The following is a 19,431-nucleotide window of genomic DNA, read 5'->3' on the forward strand; positions in this document are numbered from 1 at the left end:
ACTTGATGGCATATAATAAATCAACTGTAAAGTCTGCAGGGAGTATTCTTTGCAGGGATGAAAAATAGATGTTTAATTAGCCTTGGATTTTTCCACTTTCTTTTTCCATTGTTTGAGTTCAATATCATTTAACAAACTACAACTCTTTCATGGCTGGACTTTGTGAAATGCAAAAATATTTTTAGCATTGCCTATTTTTTTTTTTATTGTCTATAGCAAGGGTTTTATTTTAAAAAACAGGCTTAAGTCATTTCCAGTGGTAAATTCAATTTGCTGGGAAATATTAGAAATCAGGTCTCATGAACTGAACAACATGGAGGATAATTTTATGATTTCTGCTCTCAGAGAACCCTTTTCACAGGTCCATGTTTAGAATATTCCCTCTTTCTGAGTGTAAGTGGTTTCTACGTTAGCATTACGTGCTGTAAATGAACGTTATTTCTGACATGTTCCATATTGATGCGTATACTTTCGTTACTCTCATAGTAACTAATTTGTATAATTAATTCAGAGCAATTTAGGTCAGTAACCTACATAATTTAAAGAATAGCAGGACCTGTTTTTCATATATCTAATCTACTTAATATCTAATTACATTTGGTCATGAAACTACAAGTGACATTGAATACACTTTACTAGTGGTATTTACAAGCAGCTAGTTTTTGTTGTTCCTCATTTTTCATTATATAAAGTCCATGGAAATAAGATGCAGTTCTATAGCTTATTGGATGAAAATCAAGATAAATCATAGTTGAGAAGCAAACAAAAAAGTTTATCTTTCTAAATTTTAATTTATGAAAATGAAAACCTACAGTTTCTTACTAAATTTACCCAAATGCACGTATCTAAAATTTAATACAACTTCTCGGCCCTTAACCCCCTCCATCTGACAGGAAAATAAATCTTTTTTTTTCTATTCTCAGTTAATCTAAGATGACTCAAAGGAAATGATCTGGGGGGAACTTCCTTATTAACAGTACTTCCTTATTAAGAGTACCTTATTAACCTTAATAAATTGATAGGATACAAACAGTAATCCATAACTTAAAAACATTAAAAACACGCTCCTAAGTGACCTGGGCATTTATCTGTCAAAAACAAAAAAACAAAAAAACCCAACAACCAATAATGCACAGTTCCAACTAGAATTGTAGCTTAGAGCAGGGCTTTCCAAGCTTGGCTGCTTTAAGACTTGTGGACTCAATTCCCAGAATTCACCAGTTAGTTTGGGAGTTGAAGTCCACAAGTCTTAAAAGTGGCCAAGGTTGGAGACTCCTGTCTTACAATACTCAAATATATGATCAAGAAGGTCTGCTAAGGTCATTGGGCTTATGTGGACATAAGACTATGGTGATTTGCATCTGCACTAATTCCAAGACATTTTTCATATTTTCAATATATGATTTATTTTAAAAATAATTGTATAGCATTTGAGAGGTATCCATTTGGAACTTGGTTTTTTTTAATAGAAGAGTCTGATGATACTCATGCCCGTGTCGTGTGTTCTGGAGACAACAGATGTGTACTTTCCAGCCAAATTCGCTTACTCATTTGTGCTGTTAGCACTGACCCTCTTGATTCTGAGTTATGATATAATACAGCCTTCTTTACATTCCAAGTTGGCCTTCAGTTTTGAGATCCGTTTTGATAGTGAGGCGGTTAATGATATTAGTTGCAATTGATGAGCAATTTCAGAATATTGACAAATGGATTGATAATTTTGGAAATGGATTTGTTCTTGTTTCAACATGTTTCAACATATGTATTCATGTTCAGACAGATATTCCAGAATAGGTGTTACAGGTGATTTACAAGGTAGGAATGTGCTAAAGAATTATGTGGTTGCCATAACAGCATCTTAATTGTATGTGACCTGAAAGTCTTAAAAGACAGTTCAGAACTCTATAGCTATCATACCAAGTTATTGGTTCTATTTTTCTTCCATGTGCCATGTAAAACCATTCATGTTATTTATTTAACAGTGATATAGAGAGAGATGCATACACTCTGTATTTATTTTCAACTCAGTGTAGTTGGGACTCCTGAGATACATCCCTCTTGTTAGATTACAAAATTATTGCATAAAAAGATTACTTTTTTTATTTAAAATACTGACATGCTAGAGGCCAGATTGTCTTTTAGTCTTGTTGGGACTTGATCTTTAGTTGTAATTCTGACCGCAATGATAACATCCCTTAATTCCAATGCTTGCTGTATTGGTAATTTTGTAGTTCCACTTGATCTTCCCTAGTTTACATCAACTGTTGTTTCAATGCCATTAACATTTCTTGTCATTGGGATGCTATTCTTGTAAAAGTATTTAAGATTAGTAATACACTGTGCCATACTGTGACAATTGCCTCATAAGATGTTTTATCAGTATTCCAATCAGGAGCTGCAGTATATATGTAAATAAGTGCAATGCTTATATGTGAACCATATTGGTTTGAAGTAGGGATGTGGGGATGTGGATTCAAAAGGAAAAATGAGTAGGAATGCATGTGAATGCTTATGTCACATCTTATGGGAACATTTTAAAGATGTATTACTTTTCCCTGGGTTCCTACACAAGCACATTAATCATTTCCCCTTCCTTTAAGATCATTGTGCAATCCTACAAATAAACATACCACAAAATCATGATAGGCCTTGATTTGCATATATACATGTGTACACATATTCACACTATAGTAAATATCCATTGGCCACCACATACCATGTAAAATAAAACTTGACATACGATAAATGGGATTGCATTAGATTTTGATTTTTTGTAAACCAGTGTTGATCAATCCCAACATAAAAAATTGGGTTGTCACAACAATTGTAGCCATATGAGTACTTTCTGATTATATGTTCACCAGTAAATTTCATTCATCTATCCTTGCCTATATACCTAGTCATTCTCCGACCCTTCAAACAATAATCTGGATGCTGATACTGATTTTAAAGGCTTCAGGAAGGGAATAAAAATATACAGTGAAATCTCGATTTACTGGACCAAGGTGAGGCCCATGCAGCAGACTTCACATGCAGACCAAATTTCCTTAATGATTTATGTAATTTGCTTAATATCATCGTGCAAATGGCATATTTGTAATATAATTTAATTAGATTATCTGTTGGACCAGTCAGCATATATTTTCATTTGTTAAAAAAATATTTTGTCCATTATTTTTATGTACTTTAAAGAACATTGCAATAAAAAGTCATGCAAATGATATAAAATGACACAAATTACATAATTTCTTATTTCATGGGCATTCATATATGAGGGCACCCCTCAGCTAAAACGAGATTTCACTATATTTAGAAGTCTGCCAGGGTTTGGCAGGATAAAATAGTTGATTCCCAATCTTGTTGTGGGTAAATGCTAATATATAGACAAATGAGGGAATTGTTATATATAGATATAGATATTTGAAAAAAGAGTAATCCACGGACTCTCATTGACCAACTTCTGCTTAACAGCTTGTTCATACTTTTCATCTTAGAAAGCAGCAAAAGAACAATGATTATCAGTCATGCATTCCAATACATATCCTTTCATACAGCATTAGATCATCATAAGAGGAAGGGGTGAGAGGAGGAATGAGAATCAAGTATGGGGAAATTAACAATAAAGCACATTTCAATCAAAAATTCATTTTTAATATTTTTGTTTTTTTAAAGGATTTTAGAGATTTTTTTCATTTGTCTTTTTACTTTGTTTCATGCAATATTTCACAGTCCCAATCCCACAGGTTTTTTTCAACTTTTTTTTTCCAAACAAGTAGGAAAAAAGAAATAAAGAAGCTGAGGAATTATTATTTTGATGTCATTTCTTTGTCAAGCAGGACCAAAATATCAGAAGAAAATGCTTAATTTTTATCAATTATTTTTGTCCTTTTTTGTTTTTTTGTTGTATTATTTCTTTTTTTATTATCTCTGCAGGCAGTAATATTAGGGTTTGGTATAACCAGCAAGCACTCCTCTCTCTGTGTGTGTGATATATATGTGTGTGTTGGGGATGTGTATTTGTGTGCATATCACCCTCTTAAAATGTCAGGTCACAAACTTTTTTTTTTTAAAACATTAAGTTAATTAGGTAAATTGAGATGATAAAACTCATCAATAGAAGCCCAGGGTTGTCTTTTGGTTTACTTTTGCATCTTTTTAAAAGGTTTTTTTGTTTCTTAAACATTTCCAGAATGTCTTTGCTGACAGACTCTTCCTGTCTCTCCCATCTGCCTCAGGGGAAAGCGGCTTCTGGTCTTGCTTCGCAGAGGCAGAGTTAGGTGAAACCCGGGGCTCTCGGGCGGCCCCAATTCCCCCCACACCTGAGTGCGTTTTCTTTTGTAAATTCTGAGTGACGCCCCTCCCTCCCACCCTCAAATCACTCACCACACACAACTTGATCTGTAAAAGATAAGCATGCTCTGATCTCCCAGACCCCTCGCTTCCCTAGCCTCCCCCCCAACCCCCAGACCCTTGTTCCCTCCCGACCCCAGATTCCCCCAACAAAAGATAAAAAGTTTCCCTCCCCACCCCCCTCCACAATTGCAGGTTTCTCCTCCGGGATACCTTCCGCAATCGGCTTGGCAGTTCGTTTTGCTTTTCCGTCTTCCTCTCGCCTTCCCCCCCCCCAACCTGGGGAAATCTCCTCCCTTCGGGGTATGTGTGTGGAGTGCGTGTGTGGCGCGTGCGCGCACGTGTAAGGTGAAGCCACTTGTAGGTTAGCAGCAGTCGTCCTCGTCAGTTTCGCTGTAAGGTTCGTGCAGTCCTTTGCGTGACCCTGTGCCGCGCGACTTGGCTGGTCCGTGTGAGTGATAGTATCCATTGGGGAGCCGTCGCCCGTGTCTGTAGGGGGAGAGAGAGGACGAGCCGCCGCCGCCGCCGCCGCCCACCCGGGAAGTTCTGGGCGAACGTCCTGAGCTGCTCCCCTGCGGCGGCGGCTGCTGCGTGGCCTCGTAGGGAAAGGCTTCCTCGCCTACGGGGCTGCCGTAGTCCCGACTCCGGTGGTAACCGCTGCTGTGGCGAGGCCCCGGCGGGGGCTCAGAGACTTGTGGCGCCGACCACCGGCTACTGGGATGGCGGTAGCCGCGAGGCGAATCATTTCGCGGCGGGACAGTGTGTCGCTCCATAGCCGGAGACCTGCTGCGCCGCTCGGAGACGTGGTGCTCGGCAGGCAGCGAGGGGTAGCGCCGCGGGGCTGGGCTGGCTATTCGGCTGGGGTGCACCGACGGCGGTTGCTGCTGGCCCCCTGTGTTGATGGCCTTACGGACCACGGGGGAGTAGGAGATATGTGGCCGGGGTGTAGAAGGGGTCTGTGGGAGCTGGCGGCGTCCTCGCCTCGGGGTGCTGGTGCCAGACGTTGAGAGGACTGGACTCCCACTTACGGAACTACTGCCCTACACGAAAATTGAAACAAAGGAAATCAAAAAGAAAAAATATACAAGGAAAATCAACCAAGAAGAGACAGGAGGAAAAGGGGGGCCGGATTGGAAATGGGTCGGGATGAGGTTTGGATGACACAGAGACAAGGGGTGGGGTGGGGAAGGGAGGCAAGGAATAAAAATAAATGAATGGGAAAGTAATTAAAGCAACAGCCACATCAGGATGGATTAGAGGGTAGGAAGGCAAGGAAAACACAAAGGACAATAATAATTATTTATAATTAAAAAAAATTCAAAGGAAACCAAAAGCAAAAAAGAGAAATGGAATTTTTGTAAGTTCCAAGGATTTAAAAGTAGTAAAAAGCTTTTAAATTTATCTGTGTTCTTCCAAAAGAATGAAAGAAAGAAGGCATGGGGGAAGCAATTTATTAAATACAAAAGAAACAAAATATTTGTAGGAGAGAGGCAAGGTAGGATGTATTTGCAAAGCATGTTATCAAAAACTGAATAGCAGGGAAAAAACTTAAAAGAGAAAAGATTTGAAGTTGAAAAAGGAGGTGATCAATTGGGAAAAATAGGGACAGGATTTAGGAAATGACAGGAAGTGGGAGAGAGGATTTAACAGGAAAGATGAAGGAAATCTGGAATCATTAGTAACAGCCAAACTCTTGAAAGAGACTCTAGTGTTGATGTCCTGTACCTGAAATACCTTTGATCATCAATCTTCTGCTCATGTTGCTTACATGCTAATGATAAGATTGTACATTATTTTCACTGCATACACACTACTTCAATCCAACATAAAGCCCCACCACAGATTTCCTAAAAGGCAATGAAGTCCATGAAGGAAAAACAGTTCTGTAATATAGCTTGTCTTTGCTAAATAAATGGAGTAATAGCAAAAGTATTGCTGTTCAGGGAGCAAAACTCTGGGGAATCTGGACCATGGCTAGCTGTCAAAATACTTGTGCCGCATCAAGAGCCATCGCTTTGACTTTCACTTTTTTGACTCATCAAGGGTGTGTGTGAAGTAAATTAATAGCCTATTTATGGTAAAGCTTTTGGGTAAGCCATGTTCTCAGAAGATCTTGAGCAATGTGGGCCTCTTTGACATAATAGAGCCCAGAGGTCAGAGCCAACTAACAACCCATCTTCAGCAGCAATTCCCAGTTAACTACGTTTTGATGTATAGAGTTTCCTCCAAATAAGATTTCTATCCAGCTCTTCACAGTATCCCTGAAAATAAGGTATGTTGCAAGAAACATAAATTCCCAGAAATGTTTAAGACTGAAAGACTGAGACTATTAGACTTATGGATCTCAACATTATTAATACATACGTAGCAATTATTTGACTGGAGTTTTCAAAGTAAGGGCTTGTGTATGCTTTCATGATTTGTGTGCTACACTTGCAGCCGCTCTAATTCCCCATCCTTTATGCTTCAATAACTTGATGTCACAGAGGTCATTCAAGATGTTTACTTGAGATTTTCTCCTGCTATATGAATGTTGTTAATATAAATGAACCCAAAAATTAAATATGTACTCTAAGCAAGATACATTTCACAATTATAAACAGAATAATGTACAACTAGCTGACACTCTTGACATCTTCATGTGAAACAATCTTTCATCAACAAATTCCAAGTCTTTGAACTAAATAAGTAGGCCTGACAATAGGCGCTCACAGCACCTGCATGGTTTTAGAAGCACAGACTAACATGGGATGCTTGATCCCAATAATTCGTTGGCATAGCAGATGCCCTGCTACAATGTGGAAAATCTTCTCAGTTATCCTTTTCATTGTATCCATAGGGTTGATGGTATGAGCAGATCAATTTCTGCAAGAATCTTTAATATCCTGTGACAAGACATTGGAAGACACTGAAAAGCCAAGCTGTGTTAAATCATCTTGTACAGCTTGGGCCATCATCAGCAGGGAAGCCCTGGGCCATCATGCCAAATAAGCCTTATCCTCAATATTATTTAGTATTTTATACTAAATAAATAAATACTTTAAATGCTAGGTGCCTCTTGAAGAGGATATGTGATCCTTGGAATACAATGACTTGATCCAGGGAACCTTTGATGTCAAAACAGAGAGCAAATATTATTTAATGATGATACAAGTTAAAAAGGCATCTTGTGCTTGGCTAGATTGTACCAAAAGTATGGGTTTTAGACTAGGATGAATTATGTTGTCTGTAGAAAAGTATGTTTCCTCAGACATTGGGCCCAAAGTAAGAACACTGATATCATATGCATCTATTTTTATGCATGAAGAAGTCATGTATAGATTCACATATAGGCAACACTATTTTTTAGATAAAAACTGCTGCTGATCCTGATTTTTCATAGAATTCTGATATGAGTTGCCCAAATGCTACTTACTCATCAAACATATAAACTATAAAAATATCTGTTGAGACGACAGGAGCGTAGTAGCTAGAATTTCTATTTTTACTAGTATTCTATTTCTATTTCTAGTATATGCACATAACAAAGCTCAGATAAGTTATTTTTTTTCCTACAACCAACACCTAGTGAGCTTGGTTGGGCTGAAGAAAATGACTAGTCCTTAATTACCCAGTGAACTTCATGGCTGAACGTGGTGCAGAATTTGGACCACCACACTCCAACCATTTTAACTATTAATCACACTGGCCTATATTTACTGCCATATTTTTGGGATATACATCTACAGAATTTCGAAAGAGGATGTTCAAGGGTATAAAAAGGCAAATCACTATAGTTACCTTACATGACAGTATTTTTTAATCTAGCCTCTAGCCCTGATGACTGCTCATGTACCATCAGGCTTCACATAAAATAGAATTTTTCTAGGTGGATCTATCCCCAGCTTTGTCCTTTAGGTTTTCCAATTGTGAATTGGTTGCCACTGCAGTTCAGTCCATCCACCTTGCTTGTTGATCTTTCCTTCTACCTTTTCCCGGTATTATAGACTTTTCCAGAGAGCTAGATCTTCATGTCATCTGTGCATACTGTGATAATTTGAATCTGCTCATTGGTACCTCTAGTGAGAACTTTAGGAAGATTTCCACAATGGTACTTTTATTTATTTGCTTGGGTATCCATGATATTCTCAGGACTTTCCTCCAATACCACAGTTGAAAAGAATCAATATTCTTTTTATTCTGCTTTTTTAAAGTCCAACTTTCACTTCCATAGAGCATCACAGGGAAAACTCATTGCCTCTGTGATTATAATCGATGTAGGTATAGAGACATCCCTATACCTGCATAGCTTTTCCAAAGCCTTCATTGTTAGGCCAAGTGCTAGTCTGCGGCATATTCCTGTTGATAATTGACCCTAAAATATAGAAGCTACCCACCACTTCAGTATCTTCTTTCCTAATTCCAAGACTGGTTACTGTGTCTGTTGTCTTTAGTATAGTCTACTTCAAATTTAATTTTAGTCCCATTTTTTTTCTATTGTGCTCCTTGACTTTCATTACTAGAGCTTGAAGATAATTTGTATTTTCAGCTATAGTGTAGTCATGAAAACAGCAGAGATTATTGATGTTCTTTCTTTCAATTTAAAAGCACACCCACCTTTCAATTAAGCTTCCCTCTGTATATATTCCACATATAAGTTGGATAAGTAAGGGAGAATATACAATCCTTCTCTCTCACCTTTGCTGACCAAGAGCCAACTTGTTCTGCTATGTTCTATCCTTGCTGTGGCCTTCTAACCTATATATAAGTTTCACATGGGACAATGTGATATTTTAGGATTTCCATTTTTCTGAGCACATTCCACAGCTTGACATAACTGACCCAATCCAAGGTCCTTTTATAATCAATGAAGCTTCTTTTTTGGCTTTCTCAATTAAGAGCCTGGATAGCTCTACAGACTAAAGCACTGTAATATAACACCAGCTGTCTGCAATTAAAGCAAGTTCGAATCTTGCCAGGCTCAAGGTTGACTCAGCCTTCCATCCTTTCTAAGGTAGGTAAATTGAGGACCCAGTTTGTGGGGGCAATAAGCTGACTTTGTATAAAATATACAAAAGTCTGAAGGCTATTACTTAACGCACTATAAGCCGCCCCGAGTCTCCGGAGAAGGGCGGCATATAAATCAAATTTAAAAAAAAAAATATCCAGCATGCATCAGCAATAATGCCTTATGTTTCTTGGCCTTTTCTAGATTGAATATCTGGCATCACCATTTCCATGCAGGGCTGTAATCTGCATTATATGATCCTAGATATTAGTTTGCTAACATGTGAAATTAAGTGTATAGTGTTATAATTTGCACACTGTTAAGTCTCCTTTTTTTATTGGTGTGCAGACTGACCCAGTTGGCCACTAGATTGTTCTCTAGATTTATTGGCATACTTGGTTATAACCTTTACTGATGCTTCTTCTCTTGCTTATCGTATTTCTGTAGGCATTTCATTAATTCCTGTAGCCATTCGGCTTGATAAAGACCAGAGTGCTGATCTAACTTCACTGTTTAATACTAGAGGTTCTTGTAAATAAGGAATATTTTCTAAGGTATCTTGGATGTTAACATCTTGGCTGTACATTATTTCAGTATACTCCTTCCATTTTTGTTTTATCTTATTTAAATCAGTTTCTCTTTGTCCCTTGACATTATTTAGCATATCAGTTTAGGGTTGAAATTTTTTCTGAGTTTCAGAGATCTCTTGGAAGATCTTTCTTTTCCCATGGCTGCTTCCATCTTTAGCATCTTTACAGTTGCTATTGCAATACTGCTTGTTGTCTCTTTTAACAGCTTTCTGAAATTTTTTGTTAAGCTTCTTCCAGAGAATATTGTCTTTATTGTCTTTGGTTTCTGCTTTCTTCATAGTAATTTCCATTTTGCTCTGACATCTAATTTGCTTTTCTCTGTTTCTTGAACCTTTGCAGTCTCTTTTCAGATTCATCCTTAATAGTTTCTTTAAATTCATTCCTAATTAATGAGATTCAACATTTCAGAGAGTAATTCGTGATGATGCCTTAAGAAATTGTGGATATATGCACAATATCACAGTGTGGAAGCTGGTTGGCTTCTACCACTTTAGCTTAACTTGGAACTTATTTATTTGGCAGATTTATATAGTCAACCATATAAAACTCATCAGCTTTCTTTTCTTTTGCATCATCCATTTGAATAACTGCCATATTAAAAGGTTGACCACAAAGACTAATTGATATTATTTGATCAATACTTGGTATGGCTAAGGATTGTTCTTGCTATACCCTTCCTAACGATGAAAGCAATGCCATTTCTTTTTTGTCTTAAATATCCTGAAGTTATAAACAGAGATCTTTTAAATGAAATTTTCCAAATTTATTCTATCCCATCTCAATATTCTGATGACTTTGATGTCAAATGTTGATTCATTTCACCTTTCATTTTGTTGAACTTTCTCATATTCATGGTCCTTACATTTCCTGTTCTCATTGTAATTCTTTGTTTGCAACTTCAGATATTGTTTTCTTGTCTGGCAACATCAACAACTAAACATTCTGAAGGCTTTAATTTAGCTATGTCACAAACACTGTTAGCACCATGAAAGCTCTTCAGTTCTTCCTCACTCCTGCTGAGTGCCATCTGACCTAAGGGGCTAATAATGTGGCATATATTGTCAATCATTTTATTCTTTCTGTCCATGTGATTTTCTTGGTAAAATACAGGAATGATTTATCATTGTCCTATGCAGTACGAAATGAGGCATTTGCTGTTTAGTGATTTAGTGCAATTTAGTTTTAGATTTTTTAGCAATTTTCTTCCTCCATCATATTCTATATTACTGCTGCCCAACATAGATGCCCACTAGCTTTAGCTGGCAGCTGGGATGATCTTCACACCTTGGGTGATCCTGTTATAATTATATCCTCTTGGCATAAACTCCTGGCTTTCTTTAGTTATCCCTCCCAGGAATTCCTCCCTTCCAGAAAGAAGCAGCACAGCAGGGCTTTTTCAATAAAGTTCATCTAATTAAAAATCAACACATTAACAGTTCAGATCATAAATACCACCATATAGAAAAAAAAGTGAACATTCCTTGACTCAACTTGAGACAAAAAGAAACTTGAGACAAATAACTTAAATTCCGATAGGCCTTTGAGGCTTGGCAAAAGGCAGCTTGACTCTAGCATATTGTCACAGCTTCTGAGTAGTGTGGTGGTCTGATTAAGGTGTTAACTTAGAATTGGAGAGGTCAATATCACAAGAAACGTCTGGTTCAGCCCTGCATCCCAGATACTCTGCATGTGTCAAAAAATGGAATAAGTCCACTAATTGTTGATAGCATGAACCTGAGCATGGGAAAGCAGAGTTTTCTGAAACATCACAAATCATGGAGAATTAGGATGTATGGAGTGTAGCAAGAAAAAAGCTTCATAAAATTTACCACTAAAATGAGATGCTGAAGGTCCACTATAGCATATTTAAAAATTGCTTAAGGGACAAAATTGCCAGATTTTTAGCACTGCTAACAGGGTGTTTAGAACTGCAGTTTCCAGCATAGGTACCAATTCTGTTTGGCCAGGAACCTGCAGCTGCTCTTTAATTGTGCATGGTTCTTTCCCCATATCCCATCACCACTAAGTCCTAATAAGGTATTACGTGAACTGCCTTATACTGCATCATGGGATCAGTTTCATCTTTTGAAGACAAAAGTTGTAGATAAGATACTTTAAATGTGTCATCCAACAATAAAACCTCTCAATCTCTTCTATGATTCAATTTAGTTGAAGAGAATTGAATGAGTCCAAGTTTGTGTAAACATTAAACTCTATCCAGTATCTATAGATGAATGTCATTAGGAGATTTGGAGTAAGGTATCTTCAATATACTAATGTAATCAACTTCTATAGCTCAATCTTGTATTAGTCAAGAAAGATTGAGTACATGTTTAAGCAGCACTGGATAATATAGTGGCGGTTAGATAAGAGCCAACAAAGTGAATGACAACAAGATGAAGCCACTGTGAATATAATATTCCCTTATATAGGAATTAGAAATATTGTAGCAATAGCAATCCCTTCATGGATTACTGCCTTGTTGTGGCGAAGGGGCTTGTGTAGCTCAATGAAGCTATGAGCTATGCCATACAGGGACACCCAAGACGGACAGGTCATAGCAGAGAGTTCTGACAAAACGTGATTCACTGGAGAAGGAAATGGCAACCAACTCCAGTATCTTTGCCATGAAAGCCCCATGGACAGTACCAAAAGGAGAAAAAAAAATGATGTCAGAAGATGAGCCTCTCAGGTTGGAAGATGTCCAATATGCTATTGGGGAAGAGCAGAGGGCTAATACTAGTAGCACCAGAAAGAGTGAAGCGACTGGGCCAAAGCCGAAAGAACGCTCAGCTGTGGATGCATCTGGTGGTGAAAGGGAAGTCCGATGCTCCCTAGGAACCTGGGATGTAAGATCCATGAATCAAGGCAAGCTGGACATGGTCAAAGAAGAGATGAAAAGACTGAACATCGACATCTTAGGTATCAGCAAACCAAAATGGACAGGAATGGGTGAATTTAATTCAGATGACCATCAGGTATACTACTGTGGGCAAGAATCCCTCAGAAGAAATGGAGTAGTTTTCATAATCAATAGAAGAGTAGGAAAAGCAATACTGGGATACAATCCCCCAAATTATAGACTGATCCCAGTTCGAATTCAAGGCAAACCATTCAACATCACAGTAATCCAAGTCTATGCCCCAACCACTGGTGCTGAAGAAGATGAAATTGACTGGTTCTGTGAAGTCCTACAGCACCTTATAGAATTAATATCAAAAAATGATGTCCTTATCATTATGGGGGATTGGAATGCTAAAGTAGGAAGCCAAAAGATAACAGGAATAACAGGCAGGTTTGGCCTTGGAGTACAAAATGAAGCAGGGCACAGGCTAATAGAATTCTGTCAAGATAATACGATGGTCATAGCAAATACTCTTTTCCAACAACCCAAAAGAAGACTCTGCACATGGACATCACCAGACGGTCAACACAGAAATCAGATTGACTATGTGCTCTGCAGCCAAAGATGGAGAAGCTCGATACAGACAGTAAAAACAAGACCAGGAGCTGACTGTGGCTCAGATCATGAGCTTCTTGTTGCAAAATTTAGACTTAAATTGAAGAAAGTAGAGGAAAGCACTAGGCCACTCAGGTATGAAATAAATCATATCCCTGATGAATATACAGTAGAGGTGACAAATAGATTTAAGGAATTAGATCTGATAGACAGAGTGCCTGAAGAACTATGGACGGAGGTTTGCAACATTGTATAAGAGGTAGCCATCCTCTTTGGGATGGGTAAAACCATCCCAAAGAAAAAGAAAGGCAAGAAAGCAAAATAGTTGTCTGAGGAAGCTTTGCAAATAGATGAGGAAAGAAGGGAAGTGAAAGGCAAGGGAGAAAGGAAAAGTTACATCCAGCTGAATGCAGAATTCCAGAGAATAGCTAGAAGAATGCATTCTTAAATGAACAGTACAAAGAAATAGAAAAAAATAATAGAATAGGGAGGACCAGAGATCTCTTCAAGAAAATTGAAGATACGAAGGGAATGTTTCATGCAAAGATGGGCATGATAAAGAACCAAAATGGCAGGGACCTAACAAAGACAGAAGAGATTAAGAAGAGGTGGCAAAATTACACAGAACTATACAAGAACGAGCTTAAAATCCCTGATAACCACGATGGGGTGGTCACTGACTTCGAGCCAGACATCTTAGAATGTGAAGTCAAATGGGCTTTAGGAAATCTGAGCAACAACAAAGCTAGTGGAGGAGACAGTATTCCAGCTGAGCTATTCAAAATCTTAAAAGACAATGCAGTAAAAGTGCTACACTCAATTTGGCAGCAAATTTGGAAAACTCAACAGTGGCCACAGGATTGGAAAAAGTCAGTTTACATTCCAATTCCAAAGAAAGACAGTGCCAAAGAATGTTAGTAAGGTTATGCTTAAAATCCTACAAGCTAGGTTCCAGCAATATGTGGATCGAGAACTACCAGAAGTACAGGCAGGATTTCTAAGAGGCAGAGGAACTAGAGATCAAATTGCCAACATACGCTGGATCATGGAGAAAGCTAGGAAGTTCCAGAAAAACATCTACTTCTGCTTCATTGACTATGCTAAAGCCTTTGATTGTGTGGATCACAACAAATTGTGGCAAGTTCTTAAAGCTATGGGAGTACCAGATCTTATTTGTCTCTTGAAAAACCTATATGCGGGTCAAGAAGCAACAGTGAGAACTGGTCACGGAACCACTGATTGGTTCAAAATTGGGAAAGGAGTCCGGCAAGGCTATATACTGTCACCTACCTATTTAACTTATATGCAGAGCACATCATGAGAAAGACGGGGCTGGATGAATCAAAAGTTGGACTTAAGATTGCCGGGAGAAATATCAATAACCTCAGACATGCCGATGATACCACTCTAATGGCAGAAAGCGAAGAGGAACTAAAGAGCCTCTTGCGGGTGAAGAAGGAAAGTGAAAAAGTTGGCTTGAAACCCAACATTAAGAAAACTTAGATCATGGCATCCGGCCCTCTCAATTCCTGGCAAATAGATGGGGAAGAAATGGAGGTAGTGACAGATTTTATTTTCCTGGGCTCCAAGATCACCGCAGATGGGGACTGCAGCCAAGAAATTAAAAGATGCTTGATCCTGGGGAGGAAAGCTATGGCAAATCTAGACAGCATACTAAAAAGCAGAGACATTATATCTCTACCCTGCGTCAATTCAGTGATGCAGTGGATGTGATGTGCCGGTGCCTGGAGGTTGTGAGGATCTGGATGGGAGTCAACAGGCTCAGACTTAACCCAGACAAGACCGAGTGGCTGTGGGTATTGACTCCTAAAGACTATGTTGATTGTCCATCTTTGGTTCTGGGGGGGGGGGAGAAATTGTCCCCGTCAGAATGGGCTCGCAATTTGGGTGTCCTCCTAGACTCATAGCTAAGATTAGAGCAACATCTGACAGCTGTGGCTAGGGGGACCTTTGCACAAGTTCGCCTGGTGCACCAATTGCGACCCTACTTGGATCAGGAGGCTCTCCTCACAGTCACTCATGCCCTTATCACCTCACGGTTAGATTATTGCAACACAATGGGGCTACCCTTGAAAAGTTTTCGGAGACTACAGTTGGTCCAGAATGCAGCTGCGCGAGCTATCGTGGATGCACATAGATACACCCACATTACACCAATTCTCTGCGAGCTGCACTGGCTCCCTATTGGTCTCTGGGCACAATTCAAGGTGTTGGTTATTACCTTTAAAGTCCTACATGGCTCAGGGCCAGATTATCTTCGAGACCGCCTTCTATCACATAGCTCCCAGTGACCGGTAAGATCCCACAGAGTTGGTCTCCTCCGGGTCCTGTCAGCTAAACAATGCCGGCTGGTGAGCCCGTGGGGGAGGGCCTTCTTTGTGGCTGCTCCAGCTCTCTGGAACCAGTTACCTCCTGAGTTCCGGACCACCCCCACCCTATTGGCTTTCCGAAAAGCGGTGAAGACCTGGCTTTTTCGGCAGGCCTGGGGCCGTTGATCTCACTGTTGCGATCTTGTGATATTCGGCCATGAATGGTGTGAATGGGTTTTAATGTTTTAATTTTTAAATGTTTTTATAATGATTTTTAAAAAATGCATTGTAAACCGCCCTGGGTCTCCGGAGAAAGGCGGCATATAAATTGAACTAATAATAATAACAACTAAGTTGACTTTGAAAAAACAATAAAAATTGCTCACAGCGTGTCTCCCTAAATCTGAAAATTGTAATACTGGCTGAGGATAGTTATAATTTGTTCTACAATTGTTGATGTGAATACTAGAAAGATTCCAATTTTAAAGTTAGCCCAAACTGATTTTCCCAGTCAATGGAGTCAGTCATAGTGTATTTATTTATTTGGCAAGGGAATCTCATTGGTTCCATCTATTCTGTTCAGGGCCAATCATGTTTTTTGTTGTTCCAAAAATAAAACCAATTCTGAGCAAAAATTAAATATGTAGACCCACAATTTGAATAATTCTCAAGCCATCTAATAAATGTAACAAATGCCTAAGTGTTTACCTTTGGAGATACATGCCATTTGGATAGATATTTGGCAGCTGGGATATCACAAGCTCTATCTTACAATACTCCAAATATCATTTTATGAATTCATTTTAAAACAGCAAGCTTATGATATTCTGCTGTAAAAAAAAAAGAATAACATGGGCAAAGTACACAAATAACTAGAACTATTAGTGTACCAAGGCAAATTAAATAGGAGTATTTTTAGTTTAAGAAAAGCAAAATCAGAAAACAAAAACGAATACTATATCCGAAGGATATAAATCTGTAGGTTGAAGAAGCACAAAAATGATCCAAGTTCATATCTATCCAGAATTGTAAACTATGATAATAGCTAAATGAAAATCTGGTGCTGGTTAAGAAGAAAGACAAAACAATTGTCTTGCTCTCATTTTATGTACAGAAATTCAGTAAACCGACAGATTGTTTTATTTTAAAACTGGCAATGGAATTGGGATCTGCAAGTGAACCTAAGGAGTGCAGGCAGTCAGGCAGTGTATCTCACAGAGATCTTATATGCCAATACCTTCAGTAGTGGGTTTCAATCTAGTTTGCTACCCGTTTCGCACGCGCATGCGCGCACAACGCTTCTGCACATGCACAGAAGCTTCTGGGCGGACGGGCAGAGCTTCCCACCACCGCCACTACTGGTTCACCCGATCCAGGATGAACTGGTAGCAACCTACCACTGAATACCTTGTTATCTATTTCTATCTAGATAATTTAACAGATTAACAGAGTTGGAAGGGAACTTGTAGGTCATCTCTTTCAACTCCCCACCCAAGCAGGAGACCCTACACTTCTGACAGGTGGCAGTCCAGTCTCTTCTTGAAAGCCTCTAGTGTTGAAACTCCCACAACTACCGAAGGCAAGCTGTTCCACTGGTTGATTGTTCTCACTGTCAGAAAGTTCCTCCTCATTTCTAGGTTGAATCTCTCCTTGATCAGTTTCAATCCATTATTCCTTGTCTGGCCTTCAGGTGCTTTGGAAAATAGCTTGACCCCCTCCCCTCTGTGGCAGGCAGCCCCTCAAATATTGGAACACTGCTATCATGCCTCCTGTGGTCCTTCTCTTCACTAGACTAGCCATGCCCAGTTCCTGCAACCGTTCATCATATGCTTCAGCCTCCAGTCCCCTAATCATCTTGGTTGCTCTTCTCTGCACTCTTTCTAGAGTCTCAACATCTTTTTATAGTGTGGTGACTAAAACTGTATTCTGTATTCTAGGTGTGGTCTTACTAAGGCTCTATAGAGTGGTATTAGTATCTCACTTGATTTTGATTGTATCCCTCTGTTATTGCAATTTGGGATTGCATTGGCTTTTTTTGGCGGCGGCTGCACACTATTGGCTCATATTTCATTGGTTGTCCACTAAGACTCCAAGATCCCTCTCACAGTTACTGCTATTAAACCTGGTTTCACCGAGTCTATATGTGTACTTTTGGTTTTTCTTGCATAAGTGTAAGACTTTACTTTTCTCTACACAGAATTTCATTTTGTTAGATAGGGCCCAGTGTTAGATAGGCCAAAGGTGGGTTGCAACAGGTTCTAACCAGTTCTGGAGAACCGGTAGCAGAAACTTTGAGTAGTTCAGAGAACCGATAGTAAAAATTCTGATTGGCCCCGCCCCCATCTATTCTCTGCCTCTTGAGTCCCAGCTGATCAGGAGGAAATGGGGATTTTGCAGTAACCTTCCCCTGGTTTGGGGAGGGAATGGAGATTTTAGAGTATCCTTCTCATGCCACGCCCACCAAGCCCTGACACGCCCACCAGGCCACACTCACAGAACCGGTAGTAAAATTTTTTGAAACCCACCACTGGCTAGGGCCTCATCTCTGCTTCTACCATTGAGAAAATAGCAAAAATTTATCTTACGGTAAAACTGGTGGTAACAAACCCATATCCTGAAAATATACTTTGAGTACCAAACACTGCAGAGGAGAACTGGCAGAGATAGTTGTAATTGCAAAAAGTAGCTGTGATCTTTCAGAAATAACTGATTGGCTGAAACTTAGATACTTAATCCTGCAAGACAATTTTCATAGTGAACCAAGATTGTAAAACAATGCAGACTAATCATCATTAGCATGTTTACACAACTAGATAGATAACCAGAGTTTGACACTCTTGAAGCAAATAGACATTTCTGAATACTAAAAGCACTTGTTTTAGTCCTTAGAAGCACAATATGGAATGGAAAGCCATACCAACCTGCCTATGAGGCACATGTTCTCGGCCTTCACTGGGTGAACGGGACCATCGTCGATCTCTGGATCGAGGCCGGCTATATTCATGCCTCTCTTGTGAATATCGCTCCTTGTCAGAAGATGTGTGATGGTGATGATGGTGGTGATGATGGTGGTGGTGCTTCCGATCCTTAGGCCTGCCTCGCTCTTGATCCCTTTCTTTGGGAGGTAGGTCAGCTGACTGTGTAGTCAGACTGAGGTCTGTACCCAGACCTGCCAGTAAGGAAAATAAAATAAATTTAAAATCCAATGCATTTGTTCTAAATGAATGATATGGAGGGTATTAAGATGACCTGTTAATGCTCTGCATAACAGACCAGCAAAAAAGGGAGGAAAGGATGACAAAATACTAAAAACATTGAAGGCACATTTTACTTGGCTTGGATAGTCAAACAGTTGATCATTATATACTTTGGTGTCCAAGACTTAAGATTCTAAAATATATATTACATTCTACAGAGTAAATTGCTTTTCTCGACTATCTTCTCCCAAGTGGGCATTTAGATCAAACAAAACTGAGCAAGGAGAATAATTTAATAAATTGGTGTAATGTCTTTTTTTTTAATATATATTTTTTATTTTTTGAATATATATCAATATCAATACATGAACAGTGAAGATCTGGGTATCATTCATTTAAATACAAGTAGTAACGATAGTATTAATGTTATTGTTATTTAGATCATACTTATATAATTATAATGTTGTTATACACATTTTACATATTATACACATTATAAAGTATAGGCCTTCATTAT

The 19,431-nt window shown here is 38.9% G+C and overlaps 1 protein-coding gene across 1 annotated transcript in view; it reads right to left on the reverse strand.

Moving 5' to 3' along the window:
• Positions 1 to 4,715: 4,715 nt before the first annotated feature.
• The window catches only part of CACNA1A (calcium voltage-gated channel subunit alpha1 A), a 290,119-nt gene continuing 275,403 nt past the window's right edge, over positions 4,716 to 19,431 (reverse strand). Inside the window, exons 46-47 of the mRNA XM_070937402.1 lie at positions 18,639 to 18,886; positions 4,716 to 5,390 (exon numbers count right to left, since the gene is read on the reverse strand). Coding sequence (XP_070793503.1) covers positions 4,716 to 5,390; positions 18,639 to 18,886 — 923 coding nt within the window. The remainder of the gene's footprint in view (positions 5,391 to 18,638; positions 18,887 to 19,431) is intronic.

This window comes from Pituophis catenifer, unplaced genomic scaffold (genome assembly GCF_029215685.1).
Source record: "Pituophis catenifer annectens isolate HBS135680 unplaced genomic scaffold, rPitCat1.0.hap2 SCAF_2, whole genome shotgun sequence".
Lineage (NCBI taxonomy): Eukaryota > Metazoa > Chordata > Lepidosauria > Squamata > Colubridae > Pituophis > Pituophis catenifer.